This window comes from Pseudorasbora parva, chromosome 19, assembly GCF_024679245.1.
Source record: "Pseudorasbora parva isolate DD20220531a chromosome 19, ASM2467924v1, whole genome shotgun sequence".
Classification (NCBI taxonomy): domain Eukaryota; kingdom Metazoa; phylum Chordata; class Actinopteri; order Cypriniformes; family Gobionidae; genus Pseudorasbora; species Pseudorasbora parva.
Genome location: NC_090190.1, coordinates 30,590,532 through 30,613,109, shown reverse-complemented (window position 1 = coordinate 30,613,109; position 22,578 = coordinate 30,590,532). Strand labels below are relative to the sequence as shown.

The window sequence follows — 22,578 nt, the reverse complement described above, 5'->3', positions numbered from 1 at the left end:
TTGTCTTAAAATAAAAGTTAGTGGATGATGCATTTTACCAGTGTTGCTACATTGTTTAATTTCCTGGATGAATTTCCTGGTTTCCATTGTTTAATATCCTGGTTGGATTCTGTCTACTGCTTTTGTAAAAAGATAAGCTGAATTCTTACCGATCCTTCCTTTGTGCTCTAGTTGTTGATTTTCCCTCTGAGTATGCGTCAGCCTGACTGTCACCCCTTCTTCTGTAGTTGTTTTCTGCACAATTTTGTTTTCCATTTTCCTTTCTAACCTTTATTTTCTTTTTTGCTTCTCTAAACTGCTTGCCAGTGCTTTATCATGATGAATGTTTGTCATGTTTGGGCGCTAAAGAGGTAAATTGTCCACAAAAATGCATGTTCATCCTTTTCCAATCCCTCTTTAATTACATTTGTATTTTATATGCATTATTTATATATTATTGGATTTGTCAAAATCTACAATTTGGCATTCATCAGACACCTCCCCTCCTTAATGGTTTAGCATTATTTAATTATTCTCATTTTTTCTTTGCTGCATCACTAAGCTGTTCTGTTATATGCATTATAATACCATAGAGACCGTACGTTTTCAAATACTGTTTTTTTCATTGGTCTTTTTCAATAATACTTTATGCAAAGATTAATTTATTGAAAGGAATTTTGTTCAAAAGGGAATACAAAACACCTTCTGTAACTCTTATGTGAAAAAACACAATGATTTAGTCTTCAAAATTACAGGGTAGAGTTTTAAAGTTTTAATTTAGTTAAATTTTTTATTTATTTAACAAAACGTAGCCATATCCACTGATAACACCTCATTAGCATGAAGCCATTCAATATTCCAACTGTAGTGGTGTTTTGTGAAGTGATTGTGTCTCATTTTGTGTACCATACATTGTGACTTTATATTTCCTTAATAAATCTACTGTAACTACATAAGTTATTTTCTATTTAGCTTAACTATTTAGCATAACACCCTGTAGCTTTGTCCATGTACTTACATTTGCATGTACGTACATGCACTTATAATATCTAACTCCTAAATGCTTAACTTTGTTTCTATTTCCCCTAATATGTACCCCCACTAATACAGAAAGCTGCCGAAAAACTTAAGGAAGAAGATAGACAAAAGCTGGCTGAGATGCAGGCCGAGCTAGAAAAGCAAAGGCAGTTAGCTGAATCTCACGCAAAGGCTATTGCTAAAGCAGAACAAGAGGCAAATGAGCTGAAGACGAAGATGAAAGACGAAGTCAGCAAACGACAGGATGTCGCTGTCGATGCTGAGAAACAGAAGCACAATATCCAGCGAGAGCTTCAGGAGCTCAAAAGCCTTTCTGAACAGGAAATCAAGTCTAAGACTCAACTGGTAGAGGAAGCCCTCCAAAGCCGCACCAGAATTGAAGAAGAAATCCGTATAATCCGACTCCAGCTAGAGACGACGATGAAACAAAAAAACACTGCTGAAACAGAGCTTCACCAGCTCAGGGATAAAGCTTCAGAGGCCGAAAAACTTCGAAAGGCAGCACAGGATGAGGCAGAGAAGCTTCGGAAGCAAGTTGCTGAAGAGACTCAGAAGAAACGCCAGGCAGAAGAGGAGCTTAAACGGAAATCAGAGGCAGAAAAGGAGGCTGCCAAAGAGAAGAAGAAGGCCCTTGAGGATCTTGAGAAGTTTAAGCTTCAAGCTGAGGAAGCTGAGAGGCACATGAAGCAAGCAGAGCTGGAAAAGCAGAGACAGATTCAAGTGGTAGAGGAGGTGGCTAAGAAGACTGCAGCCACTCAGCTTGAGAGTAAACAATTATCATTGACAGCAAAACTGGAAGAATCACTCAAACATGAGCAGGTGATGGTTATTCAACTGCAGGAGGAGGCAGAACATCTCAAGAAGCAGCAAGCTGAAGCAGATAAGGCAAGAGGGCAGGCAGAGAAGGAACTAGAAACATGGAGACAAAAGGCTAATGAAGCTCTCCGGCTCCGGCTCCAGGCAGAAGAAGAGGCCAATAAGAAAACTGCAGCTCAGGAGGAAGCAGAGAAACAGAAGGAGGAGGCCAAACGGGAGGCAAAGAAGAGAGGAAAAGCTGAGGAGGCTGCCCTTAAACAGAAAGAGATTGCAGAGAAAGAACTGGAGAACCAAAGGAAGATGGCTGAAGAAACAGCTAAACAGAAACTTGCAGCAGAGCAAGAGCTTATTAGGTTAAGAGCAGATTTTGAGCATGCCGAACAACAGAGAACTGTCTTGGATGATGAGCTCCAGCGTCTCAAAAATGATGTCAATGCTGCTGTTAAACAGAAGAAGGAGCTTGAGGAGGAACTGATCAAAGTTAGGAAGGAGATGGAAGTTCTAATACAGGTCAAATCCAAAGCTGAGAAAGAGTCTATGTCAAATACTGAAAAGAGCAAACAACTACTTGAATCTGAGGCTGCCAAGATGAGAGAACTGGCTGAGGAAGCAACTAAACTGAGGTCAGTTGTAGAAGAAGCAAAGAAACAGAGGCAGACTGCAGAAGAAGAAGCTGCCCGTCAGAGAGCAGAAGCTGAGAAGATCCTCAAAGAAAAGTTAGCAGCTATCAACGAAGCAACCCGTCTGAAAACGGAAGCTGAAATCGCTTTGAAAGAGAAGGAGGCTGAAAATGACCGTTTAAAGAGACAAGCCGAAGAAGAGGCTTACCAGAGGAAAGTTCTTGAAGATCAAGCGGCTCAGCATAAGCAAGCAATTGCAGAAAAGATCGATCAGCTCAAGAAGTCTTCAGACACTGAGCTCAACAGGCAAAAGACAATCGTAGAAGAAACCTTAAAGCAGAGGAAAGTGGTGGAGGAGGAGATCCACATTCTCAAACTCAATTTCGAAAAGGCTTCAACTGGCAAAAAGGACCTTGAACTTGAGCTTAACAAACTAAAGGGCATTGCAGAGGAGACACAGCAGAGTAAAGCGAAGGCAGAGGAAGAGGCAGAGAAATTCAGAAAACTTGCTTTGGAAGAGGAGAAAAAAAGGAAAGAGGCGGAGGCCAAGGTGAAAAAAATCCAAGCTGCAGAAGAAGAGGCGGCAAGACAACACAAAGCTGCTCAAGAGGAGGTTGAGCGTCTTATAAAGAAAGCAGAAGATGCCAAAAAACAGAAAGAGACTGCAGAGAAAGAAGCAGAGAGACAGATAATTTTAGTCAAAGAGGCTGCACAGAAATGCTCTGCTGCTGAGCAGAAAGCCCAAGATGTTCTTCTCCAGCAAAATAAAGACAGCATGGTGCAGAATAAACTCAAGGAAGAGTTTGAAAAAGCAAAGAAACTTGCGCAGGATGCAGAAAAGGCTAAAGACAAGGCTGAGAAAGAGGCTGCCCTGTTGCAGAAGAAAGCAGAGGAAGCTGAACGTCAAAAGCAGGCAGCTGAGGCTGAAGCTTCCAAACAGGCCAAAGCCCAGGAAGATGCTGAAAAACTGAGGAAGGAAGCAGAAAAGGAAGCTTCCAGACGGGCTGAGGCAGAGGCTGCTGCTTTAAAACAAAAGCAAGAGGCTGATGCTGAAATGGGCAAGTACAAAAAGCTTGCAGAAAAGACGCTTAAGCAGAAGTCTTCGGTTGAGGAGGAGTTAGTGAAGGTTAAATTGCAACTTGATGAGACAGACAAACAGAAATCTGTCCTTGATGATGAACTTAAGCGACTCAAACAAGAGGTCAGTGATGCTATAAAGCAGAAGGCTCAAGTAGAGGATGAGCTCTCTAAAGTTAAGATTCAGATGGAAGACTTACTAAAACTGAAACTTAAAATTGAAAAGCAAAACCAAGAGCTTATGAAGAAAGATAAAGATAACACAAAGAAACTCCTTGAGGAAGAGGCTGAGAACATGAAAAAATTGGCAGAGGAGGCAGCACGGCTCAACATTGAGGCTCAAGAAGCTGCAAGATTGCGACAAATTGCAGAGTCAGATCTCGACAAACAGAGGGAACTGGCTGATAAGATGCTGGAAGAGAAAAAGCAGGCCATTCTGGAGGCAACAAAACTGAAAGCTGAAGCCGAAAAGCTCCAGAAACAGAAAGATCAGGCACAAGTAGAGGCTCAAAAGCTGTTAGAGGCCAAAAAGGAGATGCAGAAACGTCTGAAGCAGGAGACTGAAGGTTTCCAGAAATCTTTAGAGGCTGAACGCAAGCGGCAATTGGAGATTACCGCAGAGGCTGAGAAACTAAAGATCAAGGTGACTCAGCTAAGTGATGCTCAGTCAAAAGCGGAGGAGGAAGCCAAAAAATTCAAGAAACAAGCAGATGAAATCAAAACCCGTCTGCTAGAGACTGAAAAACACACTTCAGAAAAACACACTGTTGTTGAAACACTGGAAGTACAAAGACTGCAGAGCAAAAAAGAGGCTGATGATCTGCATAAAGCAATTGCAGAGCTTGAGAAAGAAAAGGAGAAATTGAAAAAAGAGGCTGCTGACTTACAAAAACAATCAAAAGAGGTATTGTGTTATATGTTGTAGTACTGCATTCTAGTGTTTTATATATTAGCCTTAAACACCTTAATTAACAATTAACAGTTTTATAAAAACCTCTGAACCTTTGTTCATGTACATTGCATGTTGCCAGTGACAGTGATAACAAAGCCTGCAATTCACATGAACAAAGATGTTCTGGTCCCCTTTAACACTACAGTGTCTTTATTTAGTTTGTAATGATGTTGTGCAGCCTATATTTGCACATTGTTGGTGTCACTATTTATTTTCTGTAACTTGAGCACTATGATGTGTTGTAATTGTCATAAAATTTCCATAATTTACCTATTAATTAACAAATTTGAGCTGTTAGATATTAGGGTACCTTTTCATTAATAGCAATTAAAAATATGCTGTTATAAGAATTGTGAATAAGTTGTAAAATAAGTTGTGATATTTACATAGTGTATTGTATTATTTTGATTCTGTGGTTAAAGTGAAAGCTGCCATCATTTACTCTCATTTATGCCAAACCTGTATGACTTACTTTCTTCTGTGGAACTCAAACAAAGATAATATGAAGAATCAATCTGTTTTTCCCATGCAATGATTATTTTAACCCCCCTTGACTGTCATTGTATGGACATAAACAGTTTAAACATTCTTCAAAATATTTTGTGAAGAAATATTTCGCAGAAGCAAGTACTGCAAGTTTGAACTAAATGATGACAGAATTTTAATTTGTGGGTAAACTATGACTTTAAGATGTACATTTATTTAATTGTCATTTAAATGAAATCACTGCAACCACATAATCAAATAAACACAATACACTATATACAGTACTGTGTAAAAGTCTTACACACGTTAGTATTTTCACCCCCCAAAAATGTTTTTACACAAGTTATTTATATATTTTGCAATAGTGTATCAGTAGGTAATATCAGTTTACATTTTCAAACATGTATTTTGCCATTAATTGTAATAATCCATTCCAGTGAGATTTTTGTATGCAGAAGGAGTCTGACAATAGCTGTTTGATCCACACAGAGATCTAATCTCACCATCATCGAGTCCATCTGTGATTACATAAAGAAACTGAAAAAATTGTGACAAAATCCACAAGAAATGTGACATCTGAGACAGGCTAAATCCAGAAGAATTGAGGCAACATCTCCAAGACGCTTGAAGAAACCCTCCTGAAAAGCTCCCTTAAAAACTATGAGCAAGTGTACAAGGACAAAAGCTGTTTAAAACTCAAAGGGTGGTCACACCAAACACTGATTTGATTTAGTTATTAGGAGTTAATTGATAAACAAAATCTATTTATGACATTAGTTTTGAAAGCAAGTGTCTAAAACTGTCCACCATACTGTAGCTTTGCAGGAAGGTTTCTTTAAGTTTCTTGGAGATGTTGTCGCAGTTCTTGTAGATTTTTTCTCAGTTTTTTCAGTTTCTTCATGTATTCATAGACGGAGTCGATGATGGTCCCATGTGGATCAAACAGCTGTTGTCAGACTCCTTCTGCATACAAAAATCTCACTGGAATAGATTATTATAATTAATGGCAAAATAAATGTTTGAAAATGTAAACTGATATAGCCTACTGACACACTATTGGAAAACATATAAATAATTGGCTTAAAAATATATTTTTTGAGGTGAAAATACTAACGTGCCTAAGACTTTTGCACAATACTGTAAGTATAACATTACAGCACACAACAGAGATTAATTAAAGAGTACATTAACGGGTGCAAATTATGAGTAATTATACAAATAAAAAATAAAAGAATATAACTGCATCTTAAAATGCACAATTTAAAATGCAAAATCTGCATTTTCTGAGTTGTGCAGTAATATTTTTCCTTACACATTTATTTCCATTTCATGCATTGTATTAATTATTGTTTTTTATGCCATTTTATCACAGATGGCCAATGTTCAACAAGAACAGTTACAGCAGGAAAAGACTATCCTCCAGCAGACTTTCTTTGCAGAAAAAGAGACATTGCTGAAGAAGGAGAAAGCCATTGAGGCAGAAAAAAAGAAGCTGGAGAAGCAGTTTGAAGATGAAGTGAAGAAGGCTGAAGCACTTAAAGATGAACAGGAACGTCAGAAAAAGCAACTAGAGGAGGAGAGAAAGAAACTGCAGTCTGCCATGGATGCTGCGATCAAAAAGCAAAAGGATGCTGAGGAAGAGATGAATGCCAAGCAAAAAGAAATGCAAGAGCTTGAAAAGAAAAGAATCGAACAAGAGAAACTTCTGGCAGAGGAAAACAAAAACTTGCGAGAAAAACTCCAGCAACTTCAGAGTTCACAAAAGCCCTCCCACACCAAGGAGATTGAAATTCAAACTGACAAAGTCCCTGAAGAAGAGTTAGTTCACATGACAATGGTAGAAACAACAAAGAAGGTCCTAAACGGCTCCACAGAAGTGGATGGTGTGAAAAAAGATGTACCCCTGGCATTTGATGGAATTAGAGAGAAGGTGTCTGCAAGCAGACTTCATGAGATTGGTGTGCTCAGCAAAAAAGAATTTGACAAGCTTAAGAAAGGCAAAACAACTGTGCAAGAGCTTTCTAAGAATGACAAGGTGAAGATGTGCCTAAAAGGTAAAGATTGCATTGGTGGCGTAATAGTTGAACCCAACCAGAAAATGAGCATATATCAAGCTTTGAAGGACAAGAAGATTACACAAAGCACAGCTTTGATGCTTCTTGAAGCCCAAGCTGCATCTGGTTACATAATTGACCCCATTAAGAACAGAAGACTCTCTGTAAGCGAAGCTGTGAAGGATACCTTGATTGGACCTGAGTTGCACACCAAGTTGTTATCGGCCGAGAGGGCCGCCACAGGATTCAAAGATCCATTCACTGGAGATAAAATTTCACTGTTTGAAGCAATGAAAAAAGGTTTGATCGCAGAGGACCAGGCCACAAAACTTCTTGATTCTCAATATGCAACTGGTGGGATAGTTGACCCTGTCAATAGCCACCGTGTACCAGTCCAAATGGCATGCACACAAGGTCAACTGGATGTTGATCTAAGCAAAATTCTGTCCAGCCCTCCTGCTGACAAAAAAACATTCATTGATCCCAACACTCAGGATAGCCTTACTTATTGCGAGCTACTGGAACGATGTAAACCAGATCCTGAGACAGGCATTCCATTACTGTCAATCACAGAACATGCTGCCCAAATTGAAAGAACATATACTGATGAGGAAACTAAAGATGTATTTAGTAAGGCAAATCTAACAGTTCCATTTGGAAAATTCAAAGGAAAGACTGTCACCATCTGGGAGATAATAAACTCTGAGTACTTCACTGAAGATCAGAGAAAGGATCTTATCCGGCAGTACAAGACAGGCAAAATTACAGTTGAAAAAATTATTAGAATTGTAATAACTGTTGTAGAGGACAAGGAAAACAAGAAGGAACCTGCATTTGATGGTTTGAGATCATCAGTGCCAGCATCTGAACTTCTGGAAGCAAAGGTAATTAATAAAGATTTGTTCAACAAATTGCACAATGGAAAAGCTACTCTTAAAGAGGTGTCTGAGCTTGATCCTGTCAAGAAAGCCTTAAAGGGCACACACAGTATTGCTGGAGTGCAGATTGAGTCAACTTCTGAAAAGATGTCTTTCTATGAAGCCATGAAAAAGGACTTACTTGGAGCAGAGTCTGCATTAAACCTTCTGGAGGCCCAGGCTGGAACAGGCTTCATAATTGATCCAGTGAAAAACCAAAAGCTCACAGTTGATGAAGCAGTCAAAAGTGGTGTTGTTGGCCCAGAGCTCCATGAGAAATTGTTGTCTGCAGAAAGAGCTGTTTGTGGCTACAAAGATCCATATACGGGAAAAACTGTATCCCTGTTTGAAGCAATGCAAAAAGATCTTATTAAGAAAGACCAAGGTGTCCGTCTGTTGGAAGCTCAGCTTGCAACTGGAGGAATTATTGATCCTGATAAAAGTTACCGCATCACTCCAGATATTGCATATAAACGTGGTTTCCTAAATGAAGAGATGAATCAAGTCTTAAGCAGCCCATCAGACTCCAGTACAGTATTTATTGACCCCAACACACAAGAAAATATCACTTATGCTGAACTGCTGAAAAGATGTATCACTGATAAGCAGACTGGTCTTCCATTGCTTCCACTTTCCAAAAAGGCAGTCAAAAGAAAAGAGTCAAAAGAAATAGAACTAGTTTCTGATGCGCAAACTAAAGAGACCTTGAGCCATGCTACAGTTGAGTTGCACAGTGGAGTTTTTAAAGGAAGAATAATCACCATTTGGGAGATTATCAACTCTGAATACTTCACAGAGGAACAAAGGATTGAATTTATTCGGCAGTATAGATCAGGAAAAATCACTATCGAAAAACTGATCAAGATCGTTGTCACTACAGTAGAAGAAAAAGAAATGAAGGGACAGGACAACTTTGATGGTTTCAGAGGACCTGTACCGACCAGTTCCTTGCTTGAATCTAAAATCATTGACAAAGACACCTATGACAAAATCAAACAAGGCAAAAAGAAACCTGCAGACATTAGTGACTCCATCAAACACTACTTACAAGGTTCTGATTGTATTACTGGTGTATTTTTGGAAAAAACTAAGGAAAAACTCAGCATTTACCAAGCAATGAAGCAGAAACTACTGACATCGAACACAGGTACTTCCCTGCTGGAAGCTCAAGCAGCTACTGGCTACATAATTGATCCTATTAGGAATGAGAAATTTACAGTGGATGATGCTGTTAAGGCTGGAATTGTTGGTCCAGAGCTTCATGAAAAACTGCTTTCAGCAGAGAAAGCTGTTACTGGTTACAAAGATCCATACACTGGTAATAAGATCTCTCTTCTTCAAGCAATGCAAAAACAACTTGTTCTAAGAGAACATGCCATACCTCTTCTAGATGCTCAGGAGGCCACTGGAGGAATAATTGATCCAGTAAATAGCCATCGGCTTCCTACTGATATAGCTATTCAGCGTGGCTACTTCAGCAAGCAATTAGCCAAATCTTTTAAAGACCCCACAGATGACATCAAAGGTTTCATTGATCCCATCAAAGATGAGAATGTCACATACAAACAACTTAAAGAGAGATGTATTACCGATCCAGAATTTGGAATTGCCCTGTTACCAATTTCTAAAGCCCAGACTCCTGAGCAAGCTGAACAATCCTTTGTTTACACTGAGGAACAAGCACAAACAGACTTAGCTAACACCCAAATAGACATACCACATGAGAGTTTTGCAGGAAAACAAGTGACATTATGGGAAGTCATGAAATCAGATTTGCTTCCAGAAGAGGAAAAACAAAGGCTTCTTGAACAGTATCGCTCAGGCAAAATCACAAAAGAGAGAATGATCATAGTTATAATTGAAATCATTGAACAAAGACAGATCATCCAGACTGAGCAGAGTATGTCATGTGATGTAATCAGACGCCGGGTTACCATTGATGAACTTTACAGAGCTCGTATTATAGACCTTGAAACTTACAATCTGCTCAAACAAGGCAAGAAAACAATCCGGGAAGTTATGGAGATGACAAGTGTGAAACAATATCTCTTTGGAACAGGCAGCATTGCTGGAATACTCTCAGATAACTACGCTAAGGTTAGCATCTACCAAGCCATGAAGAGAGGTCTCATTAAACCTGACATTGCTATTGATCTGTTGGAGGCACAAGCAGCGACAGGATTCATCACTGATCCTGTGAAAGATGAATTATTGACAGTTGATGAGGCTGTCCGGAAGGGTCTTGTTGGCCCAGAGATCCATGACAAACTCTTGTCTGCTGAGAGAGCAGTCACAGGTTATAAGGACCCCTACAGCGGTAAGGTCATTTCTCTATTCCAAGCCATGAAAAAGGACCTTGTTCCTGAGGATTATGCCATGAAGCTTTTGGAAGCCCAGGTAGCAACAGGTGGCATCATGGATCCAGAGTACTACTTCCACCTCCCAATTGATATTGCCATGCAGCGTGGTTACATGAACAAAGAAACCAGTGAGAGGATATCTGATTCAAGTGGAGATGTCAAGCAGTTTACAGATCCAACAACAGATGAAAAGCTGTCTTATGCCCTACTTCTCAAAAGATGCAAAGTTGATAAAGAGAGTGGCTTACGATTATTGTCTCTGGCGGACAAGAGACTCCTATTTAAGGGCCTCAGAAAACAAATCACTCCAGATGAGTTGTTGCGCTCTCAAATTATTGATCAGAAGACCTACACAGCACTCATGGAGGGTACCATTTCTGTTGAGGACCTCAGTAAAGATCTGAAGAAATATCTTGAAGGCATCAGCTCTATTGCAGGCGTGTTTGTAGAGGCTACAAAAGATCGTCTTTCAGTCTACCAAGCCATGAAGAAGAACATGATCCGACCGGGCACTGCCTTTGAACTTCTGGAGGCTCAAGCATCTACTGGATATGTCATTGATCCAATCAAAAATCTAAAAATGAATGTCCTCGAAGCTGTGAAAATGGGAGTTGTAGGACCAGAATTTAAAGACAAGCTTCTCTCTGCTGAACGAGCTGTGACTGGCTACAAAGATCCATACTCTGGCAAGGTGATCTCCCTGTTCCAGGCTATGAAGAAAGGTCTTATTCTGAAAGATCATGGTATTCGTCTGCTTGAGGCTCAAATAGCCACCGGTGGAATCATTGATCCTGAAGAGAGTCATCGACTTCCTGTTGAAATGGCCTACAAACGGGGTCTTTTTGATGAGGAGATGAATGATATTCTCACTGATCCCTCTGATGACACAAAGGGGTTCTTCGATCCAAACACAGAGGAGAACTTAACTTACCTCCAGCTGATGGAGCGCTGTATAACGGACCCAGAAACTGGACTGTCTCTTTTACTGCTGAAAGAAAAGAAACGGGAAAGAAAGACGTCTTCTAAGTCCTCAGTCCGCAAACGTAGAGTTGTTATTGTAGATCCAGAAACAGGAAAAGAGATGTCTGTGTATGAGGCTTATCGCAAAGGACTCATTGACCATCAAACCTACATTGAACTTGCAGAGCAAGAGTGTGAATGGGAAGAAATTACCACCTCGTCATCAGATGGTGTTGTCAAGTCCATGATCATTGACAGAAGGTCTGGACGGCAGTATGACATTGATGATGCAATCACCAAGGGCCTCATAGACCAGTCTGCTTTGGACCAGTACCGTGCTGGTACCCTTTCTATCACTGAATTTGCAGACATGCTCTCTGGCAATATGAGTGGCTTCAGATCTCGTTCATCTTCCTTTGGGTCTAGCTCATCTTATCCCATGAGTCCAATTCCCTCTATAAAGACGCCGGCTACAACCTGGACTGATCCAACTGAGGAAACTGGACCAGTGGCTGGAATCTTAGATACAGATACTTTGGAAAAGGTGTCAGTTACAGAGGCTATGCATCGGAATCTAGTTGACAACATCACTGGTCAAAGACTACTAGAAGCACAAGCATGCACAGGGGGAATTATTGACCCAAACACTGGAGAGAAATTCTCTGTTGCTGATGCAATGACCAAAGGGCTGGTGGACAAGATCATGGTTGATCGTATCAACCTAGCACAGAAAGCTTTTCAGGGATTTGAAGATCCTAGAACCAAAACCAAAATGTCTGCATCTCAAGCCTTAAAGAAGGGTTGGCTCTACTATGAAGCTGGCCAACGTTTCCTTGAAGTCCAGTATCTAACAGGCGGTTTAATTGAACCGGATGTTACAGGAAGAGTGTCGCTGGATGATGCTGTTAAGAAGGGCACTCTAGATGCACGCACTGCACAGAAACTAAGAGATGTCAGTGGATATTCCAAATACCTCACCTGCCCCAAAACAAAGCTTAAGATCTCATACAAGGACGCCATAGACAGAAGTATGATAGAGGAAGGATCTGGCCTGAGGTTGCTAGAAGCATCCTCTCAGTCAAGTAAAGGCCTTTACAGCCCATACAGCATCAGTGGCTCTGGATCAACTTCAGGGTCTAGGTCTGGATCAAGAACTGGTTCAAGATCAGGCTCTAGAAGGGGAAGTTTTGATGCTACAGGCTCAGGTTTCTCCATGGGTTTTTCTTCATCCTACAGCCCCACTAGCTATGGCCGCCGTTATGATTCAGGGGCACATGGTGGACTTCAGATGGATGAGCTAAAGCAAGCCCTTACAGCTTTAGCATCAGGCAGGAACTGTTGCTATGAGGAAAAGAGAATATTCACATCATCACAATCTCAGTCCTCTTTAGTTGCTTAATTTATGTACACAAAAGGACATTTATCCTGCTCTGCATGATATTGCTAATGGGCTTTTTTACTGATGGGAATAATATTGCTATATAAGACTGGCTTTAATAGTATATTTCAGTTTGATATATTTAGTTTAATATACAGATTATTTTCTCTTCTTTTCATTTTCATATAACAATATGAAACTATCATGTAGTTTTTGTTCTGCACAACATTCATGGCAGATTCATAATCATATATTTTTTTTATATTCAATTCTTTCAATTAGTAGCAGTGTTACATACTTATAGCCTCTCTTTTTGAATTGTCTTCTGTTATTTTATTTTTGTCCTTGTAAATTGGCACATGAATAATACTGAAAAGTCTCAAGAATGTTTAGAATTCTTGGAGAGAATATGGTAATGCTTCAGATGAGATGTAAAAGTTATTTGTTATATATTTGTGTATGTTTGCGTAAAGATCCCTAGGGTATCTATACACCTATGGTCATATTTTAACACTGAACATTTTAAGCCAGCATGGTAAACAAAACAAAAAAGTTGTGGAGGGAGCTGTTGACTATCTGCAGAGTGGAATAACGTCCATTTAGACACTCACAATGATTGGGAGCAAGTCAATAAACTAAGCATTACACATCTTGGCAGCACTGCCATGGCCATTGTTCTGTAAATTTGATTATTTACATGTTAATGAAAACTATAAAACAAACTTTGTACTATGCAGTCTTACTAAATAAAGTGAAATTTAGCCATCTTACAGCCATTTTAAAAGCTGAAGATCATTACAGAATTTGCCACAAATCACTATAAAGATGATGGAGAAACACCTTTTAAAGCATAAATAACATCCCAACCATAATTAGCCTCTGGTCCTTCCCACAATCGGCAGATTTAAAGGGGACCTCACTTGCGCCTTAACCTTGTGTGACGTCTGCATCAGCATTCTTGTAACTGTAATGTGCACCCTCATTAGGCTTAAAATATAAAGCCTAAAGACATTAATGTTTCACTTCAGATTATATTATTATACAGATGTACAATTGTTTATTGTAGCATAAAAGTTATATTGTCTTGGGACACTCCCTTCTGTTACAATGTCAGTTTTAATATTAACTAACCTGGCCAAAAATGTCAATTCAAAGACCTGCTCTTGTTTTGTTTCGCTGACAAGCTCATGCACTGTGTAGTTATCAAATGAAATATTATAAATGATGCGTCTCATTTTTATCAGTAGATGTGTCTTTCTGCGAGGGCACTGTGTCTACAGAATTGCATATTCACTGACACCTGTCAACAGATTTGACAGAAACCGAGGTATTAATGTTTAATGTAGACTTGAAGACATGGTTAACGATTTTTGTCATATGCCATAAAATATTCAAGATTTGTATAATACAATAAAGCAATTAGCAGAAAAAAAACACCTGGAACCTTGAATATGCCCGGTCTACCTCTTCTTTCAATTCAAGTCCCCATTTGTTATGCTAACTATCAAAAAACTCCATATCCTGCACTGCCACTTGAGCGCCACCTGTGTGTTTGGAGGATATGGAGTGAATTGCTCCTTTCAAAAGAATCACATTGTGATCTTTCAACCAACATACATGTTCCACTACCTTTATTTATGCTCCATATACAGAATTGTTAGATTTATTTGGTTGAGCAGAATTAAAACGCTAATGTTCTAGTCAGCTGATATTCACTCATATTGGTCAATTTTAACACTAAATCTAAAGTGTTTTAGTGTAGTACTAGAAACGTTGGTGTGTAATTTACAGGACATTCTCTGTAAATCAGTTTCAATGCTGCATATTAATATCTTGCGTGTTGGTGTCATGATGTAGGCCTATTGACAAGCATTACAAATAATGTAATATCGATCTCTGAACTGAATGTAGATGTTTACACAAACAAGGTTTAACAAATAATGACATCTAAAATTGTAGTCATGTAATCGCAAAACAAGGAAGACTGAATTTCGAATGCACAAAAAGAAAATGTTTCAGTCTCCATTTTTTTTTTTTTTTTTTTACTTTTGGTTCACTGTTCTGTAAATCATAATGCTTAAATTTTAGTTATATTTTCCTATATTATATCTTCTGCTTTTTATGTTTTACTAACATGATTAAAATGATGCAATATGATAAGTTATACTCATGCAAAGCCTTTTTTTTAAAGTAAGCTTTTTGAGGCACTAAAAGTATATTTGAAAATGTTCAAATTAAATGCATGATCTGAGTATGGTATTTACAGGATGAAATGTTAATATTCTATTGTAAATAAACATTAAATATCTGCTGTACAGTGTCATTTTACTAGCTATCATTGTACCCATTTGTCATCAACTCCTTGGTATTAAGTCATATCCCTATTCAAAAGAAGAAGAAAAAACACTGATTCACTGGCATTAATGTCAACCCTCAGCATTAAAACTAAGTTAAAATAGCATTAAAAATAAATTACAATTGGTTATATCGTACCTACTTAAGGGTTTTAATCGGTGTATGCATGTATTCGGTGTATTCTTGCGGTGTATTCTTATGAGCAAAATTGGGCATTTACTGCTTTGAAATCAGATCATTTGTGTTGTGAGTATATTTGCATATAATCAAGAACCCAACATACCAGCCAAAAGAAACAGGTCAATTCATGTTGTCTTTTGTGGTTATGTGAGTGTATACATAATTAAGAAACTAACATACCAGACTGAGCCAAAAGAAACAGGTAGATTAAGGTTATCTTCATAATTTCATTGTCATCATTTGCAGGTTGGGTGTGAATTCTGATTAATGTATTATCTCTGCCATAAATTTTATTTTTTTATTTAAAGTAGACTGCTAGGTCTATCTCCACATAAACACTTACCAAAACTCCCTTTTGTTTCCATAGCAAATATAAAGTTTGGTTTGAACTGGTTGAGATGCATTACAATACTGTCATTACATACTTTAGTCACAACAAATGATTAGCAATTAGCACACCCAAAATCACTTCAGCTTCCCTTCTCTTCTTGATCCTTACTGACACAGAATTACAGAACTATCTTGAACGTTACATTTAATTAACACCACACCTGTTATCTAGAGCATATCATTTGAAAAGAATGGGAATTAATCAACAGCGTATTCACCTTAGTGCTCCCGAAGGAGGCCACGCACTGATGCTGGGAGATGAGGTTTGGTTTGCAGCAATCTGTAAATATTAATTAAAAAATGAAGTAAAAAATATTAAGAAATAGTAAAAGTATTTCTATATGGGCCTCGCTTTGTACACTTTTTTTCATGCTGCAAAAAGAGAAAGCTCGATCTATTTAAAAAAAGAATAATAATAATTGGAATTGATGGTTTCAATGAGAACCTTGGTAACACTTTATAATACTCTTCCATCATTAATGAATAACACAAAAACAAATGAGTAACACTATTAACATTCTAATACCTCTCAACTAACAAGAAACTCTGATGAATAAATGTGTAATAAAGCTCAGTTGAATGTGGTAGTTCACTATTAGCTAAACTTTCATAACTCCCAGAGGACTAAGAACTATATGCAGGATTTCATGATTAATATGTACATAATATTAATAACTAAAACCTAAAAACTTAGGTAATTACTAGTGGATTATCAGTTTAGAATACTGACCCAAATAACTAGTAATTCCTAAAGAAGTATGTTGTACATATCAAAAACCTTACAAAAACATACGTTTACACTGACTTCCGTTATTACGTCAGTTATTATTAGAGAGTTGACATGATATTCAATTTAGAATAATGATCCCTATCATTAGTAATTCTTTTAGAAGGATGTAATAACATTAGTCATTACTGGTAGTGGCAACTATGGCATTCACTTTAGAAATAATTATGAATTGTGCATTATTCACATTAATTATGAACCTGAAGAACCTAGTAGTGAAAAAAAATAGCAGTTAGTGTTTAGCTAATAGTGAATTACCACATTCGTCAAGCATAGGCTATTGCTTACTTCTTACTAAATATCAAGAGTTTCTTGATAGTTAATAGTAGTTACTAGAGTATTAATAATGCATTGATCATTTGTTCCAGTTATTCAATAATGATGGATCAGTATTCTAAAAATTGCTAACAGAAACTTTAACATCTACAAACCATTTCCATTGCACAAAAGGTCCTTTAGAGTGGAACAAAGGAGAGAGAGAGAGAGAGAGAGAGAGAGAGAGAGAGAGAGAGAGAGAGAGAGAGAGAGAGAGAGAGAGAGCTCCAAATGACAATTATTCTCAGTCTCCACACTTTTCAGGGCTCCAACACTCTAACATTGGATGGTAAAGATTAAACACGAAAAGATTAGGGTTATCATTTCTGAATGAAACTTTAATCATCACTTCACAGGAACATGCAGACAGGCACCAGAAACACACACACATAGCATAACGGTGACTGGACAAAGACTGCGTGAACAAGAGGAACTTAAATAGCAGATAAATCATTAATTAAACACAGAACAGAACTTATCTACCGAGGGTTACAAGGAATCAGACAAAGGAACATGTGACAGTATCAAAACGAAACAGAAAGTCCAAACAGACATGTGATACAGCCATTTAACCAAAAAAACATTCCAAAAACCCATTGACCTTGGGGTGATGCAATCGGAAGTGCTAAAATGCTAACTCGTTCCTGCGCTTTGGCCTACAAATATACGTCATTCTCGCACCATTCTAATCTTTCCTTAAACACTACTGAAAGACATATACCTTCTGTTCTTTTTTTTTTAAAGAACATCAAAAGAAGCACTTGAACAACAAAACCCGCCAACTACTAGCTCAAAACAATAGCTTCTCGGGGGGGTTCTCCAGGAAAAAAATGGCGTTTGGGGTGTAAAATGTGTTATTTTGGCAAAGTTGCTGCTAAAATTCGCATTCCTGTGTCTATATATGACATAATTGAGGTTGCTTCAACCCGCAGACATGGAAAACAACCCACGGAAAAAAACGCAGTCTTGGCAACACAGTGCAGTTGAGCTCTGTTGACATTTGACAACTAATGTAATGCGTCGCTTCGTTGCTCTGATTGGTTGTTGGTCTATCCAATTGAGGTCTTTCCTGGTTCGGTTGAAACACGCAGTAAAATATCAACAACAAAAAACACCATGCCAGTGTTAAACACTCCTGAACAAAATCTTAAGACCAGGGGATGCATTGCAAGTTTTACACATTTCGCACTAGAGGATCATAACCGGGTTGTTAGCGCTGTTTCAAAATTCAAAAAGAAGAAACCGGAGCAAGAGACAAAAAATAGAGAGTAGGCAATTTATTGAAAACTGCATTTAAACTGAAACAGGCCGTTCATCAGCTGATCAAAAGTTTAAGACCATAGCCATAAAAAGGTCAAATCTGCACAAAAATATGGCTTTCATGGCATTGTTCTTCAAGCAGACATACTGTCAAGATCTCCTGATGGCAAAGGCAAAAAGGCTTTCTCTCTTTGAACGTGGCAGGATTGTTGAGCTGCACAAGCAAGGTCTTTCGCAACGTGCCATCGCTGCTGAGGATGGACGCAGTAAGACAGTCATTTTACAAATTTTCTTAAAAAATCCTGAGAGTTATGGGACAAAAAAGTCAAGTGGTAGACCCAAAAAGATTTCACCTGCACTGAACCGCAGAATCCGACGGGTTGTCCGTGAAGACACAGGTCGATCCTCAACCCAAATTAAGGCCCTTACTGATGCTGACTGCAGCCCAATAACCATAAAACGACATCTGCTAGAGAAGGGCTTCAAGAACAAAAAAACGTCTTCAAAGGCCACGTCTCCTCCCACGACACAAACTTGCCCGTTTAGAATTTGCAAGGGAGCCCCAAACATGGGACATTGAAAAGTGGAAGAAAGTTTTATTCTCTGACGAGAAAAAATTTAACCTGGATGGTCCTGATGACTTCCAACGTTACTGGCATGACAAGGAGATCCCACCTGAGATGTTTTCTACGCGGCACAGTGGAGGAGGCTCCATCATGATCTGGGGTGCTTTTTCCTTCAATGGGAAAATGGAGCTTCAGGTTGTGCAGGGGCGTCAAACGGCGACTGCCTATGTGGATCTGTTGCAGCGGGCATCCCTCTTGACCGAGGGCCCATGTCTGTGCGGTAATGACTGGGTCTTTCAACAGGACAACACTGCAATTCACAACACCCGCCTGACGAAGGACTTCTTCCAGGAGAATAACGTTGCTCTTTTGGACCATCTAAATCCCATTGAGAACATTTGGGGATGGATGGCAAGGGAAGTTTACAAAAATGGACGTCAGTTCCAGACCGTGGATGCCCTTCGTGAAGCCATCTTCACCACATGGAGCAACGTTCCCACCAGCCTCCTGGAAACAGTTGCATCAAGCATGCCGAAACGAGTTTTTGAAGTGATCAACAAGAACGGTGGGGCTACTCACTACTGAGTCCTTTTTTGACACTTTTAGTACTGTTGTGCGTTTATTTTTGGGCTATGGTCTTAAACTTTTGTTTAGCTGATGAACTATTCATTATATATTATTAATTATTATTTTGAGTTTAAATGCAGTTTTCAATAAATTGCCTACTCTCTACTTTTTGTCTCTTGCTCCCATTTCTTCTTTTGGAATTTTGAAGCAGCGCTTACAACCCGGTTATGATCCACTAGTGCAAAATGTGTAAAACTTGCAATGCATCCCCTGGTCTTAAGATTTTGTTCAGGAGTGTATATTTAGTTCATTTGAGTTCTTACAATATCCCAAATGTTTCCAACTATTTGTACATTTTGAGAAAATTGCTATTTTAACCAAGGAACCGGGACGTCTGAGGGAGTCGCCTGTCATTTGTCTGATTTCCTCGGTTTCCGGTTTTATTTGGCAGCAATGCTTTACTCTTATTGCAGTGTGCAACAAGTGTCACAGCAGCCACAGAGCGAATGCACAGTGATGTCATAACATAATTTTAAACACACTTAAATGTATCTAATATGATAAACAGAGCTGCCGTATAGTTACCTCATACTCATGATCGGAAAAGCAGAAATTGCACTGGCGACTGTCCCCCGTCATAATAAAAGTCCCACTGCATTAATAATCACATCCATGAACATGCTTTCTGCCCGATTCCTATCCCGATCCGACCACATGTCCCAAGATTCTGCGCTCAAACTTGCCGTCATAAAACTATGCCTTTGTTTTAAATAGGCGGCATCTAGCGGACAGAAAAGTTACATGGTGCAGCTTTAATCTAATGGTGATGGTGGTTTTACAGAGGGGTGCTTTTTGTACAAAAAATATAATAATTCAACAAGGGGATGCCACCCCCTTGGGGATCAGTTGGGGACACTTAAATTTCAACTATATTACTGATCTGCCCACATTTTGACACTATATGATAATTGAATTGAGCTAGCTTTTTGAAGCTGCATTGAAACAATCAGTGTAAAAAGCGCTATATAAATAAAGGTGACTTGACTTGATATTCCCTTCAAATCAAGCCATGCTTAGCACACTAACTAATGTTAACAAAATGAGAACGTTTTCTAAGTGTAACCAAATTTGGCATAATTGGCCTAAATGTTTTCTTCCTACTATGAGTCACATCACGTTAAGTGCTCTTTCTCAAGCTCTTGACTTCCTGCTCTTCAGGAAATTGTGGGTGTCAAGACAAGAACAATAAACAGAAAATGTGATGCATTGTCCAGCTGAAAGCGGCAGTTGGCTAAGTGAGACTAGTAGACTGTTAATTTAACCAAATAATCTTCAGCAAAATAGCTGGAAGACTGTACAGAGACTACATGTCCACATGATAATTCATAAACAATCACTGTGATAATGTGTCATTTTGCTGGATTATAGCTTTACTGGGTTATTTTAAAATATCACAGATGAAACTGTGGCTTCATTAATTGGTTTTATGCCAGAAAGCCCAGAGGAGCACACTGTGAATGACATGATAAATACGGGATGTTTTTTTAACAGGAGTGCTCTTTTGTTTTGAAAGTTTTGGCAACAGTTTTTATGATTCTGGGTGGGTACGATTCATATTTAATTGCAATATATGATAATTAAACATTGCAAAATTCAGAACAAATATGTTCATGACATCAATGTATTACTGTAATGCACTGGGTGTTTGTCCTGCTCACTTAATAAATAAACTCGATCTGGTCCTAAATGCAGCAGCGCGAGTTCTTACTAGAACCATGAGGTATGATATTAGCCCTGTTCTGAACACTGCATTGGCTCCCTATTAAACATTGCATACATTTTTTAATCTTGCGAATTACTAACAAAGTACTAAATGGCTTAGCTTCCCAGTACTCGAGCAAGCTCTTAGCATATTATAGTCCTTCATGTCTATTGTGATCTCAAAACTCCAGTTGGCCAGTTGATAATAGCTAGACAATCAAAATCAACCGCAGGTGGTCGAGCATTTTCCTATTTAGTACTTAAAGGTGCCCTAGAATGAAAAATTGAATTAACCTTGCCCTAGTGAAATAAGTGAGTTCAGTACATGGACATTACATACTGTGAGTCTCAAACACCATTGCCTCCTACTTCTTATGTAAATCTTGTGAATCCAAAACACAACGGGAAAAAAAGTGCTTCTCAACATAAACCCAACCGTGACGCAAGCGTTGGGGATCATTTATATGCACGCCCCCAACATTTACTTCTGTCCAAACATGTTCATTGTCAGGCGGAAATGACGGAGCCGAATCATCAGTAAACACAAGCTGCTCGCATGGACACACGTCATGTTCCAGGCTGTGCAGGAGACTTTTCTACCCTTCCCACAGATAAAAATGTCAACAGTCATGGTTGATGTTTATTATAATCAGATACCACAACAATTGAATTCAAGATCGTTCATTTGTTCAGCCCATTTCAAGCAAGCTTCGCTCAGCGTCTTAAACTGAAGAAAGTGGCAATTACAGAGCAGTAAGTAGCGATTTATCCACTTATTGACTGTTTAAACAATTTCTGATTAAATTGAAAGTTTCTTAGAGGGACAGTAGGCTACTGTCTAGATAATGCAAAAGGCTAGTCCAGTAACAACAGGAAACTCCAAGTAGCCTACACTGTCAGAAAAAAAGGTACATTTCTGTCACTGGGGCAGTACCCTAAGGTACAAAGCCGAAAAGGTACTAATATGTACCTTTAAGGTACTAATTTGCACTCTTAAAGTACTGATATGTACCTTTTAAGGTACTATTATGTACCACGTAGGGGTGAGTAAGGTACAAATATGTACCTTTTCACTTTTGTACCTTAGGGTACCGCCCCAGTGACAGAACTGTACCTTTTTTTCTGAGAGTGTACCATACAAAACTAATTTAGTCTGTCAAATGACAAAGGGTAATATTATTTTGTATTAAAATGCAACCGTAGATACTTTGCTTAGATTGTTCACTCTAGCAAATGTCACCTTTTCACCATAAGTTAAAATGATAGTCATTTGACAAGGCTATTCATTTTGTAAAAATATAAGTTATATAGCCTATTTATATTTTTGAGAACTGTTTCCTATGATGTTTTTGCCTATTTGTATTTCAGATTAGGCTGTGACTAACGTTATGCAATATCGTGACGAAAAAAGACATCTAAAAAAAGTGCTTTGGGGTTTCATGACCCTTTCAACTCTGGAACAGACTTCCGAGCATTGTTCGGGAAGCAGACGCACTCTGTCAGTTTAAATCTAGACTAAAAACTCATCTCTTTGCATAGGCCTACACATAAAACATTGTCCATTTCTATCATTCAAATCATGTCAAATAATTGTTAGGCTGCATAAATTCGGTCAGTTCTCATAACAGTTTTCATAACACCTGGTGTACTCTGAAGAATGGCATCTACACTTCTATTAGTCTCTCTGTTTACCCCGAGGTTTACTGCAGTCAGCCGTATCCGGGCTGTATCCAGATCAGATGGTAGACCTGCGCATAGAC

At 38.7% G+C, this 22,578-nt stretch overlaps 1 protein-coding gene across 12 annotated transcripts in view; it reads left to right on the top strand.

Moving 5' to 3' along the window:
• The window catches only part of pleca (plectin a), a 148,861-nt gene extending 133,909 nt beyond the window's left edge, over window positions 1–14,952 (top strand). For all 12 annotated transcript variants that reach the window (XM_067426698.1, XM_067426697.1, XM_067426701.1 and 9 more), the window contains 2 exons: window positions 1,090–4,434; window positions 6,341–14,952. In XM_067426698.1, coding sequence (XP_067282799.1) covers window positions 1,090–4,434; window positions 6,341–12,658 — 9,663 coding nt within the window. In that variant the 3' untranslated portion in view covers window positions 12,659–14,952. The remainder of the gene's footprint in view (window positions 1–1,089; window positions 4,435–6,340) is intronic.
• The last annotated feature ends 7,626 nt before the right edge of the window (window positions 14,953–22,578 follow it).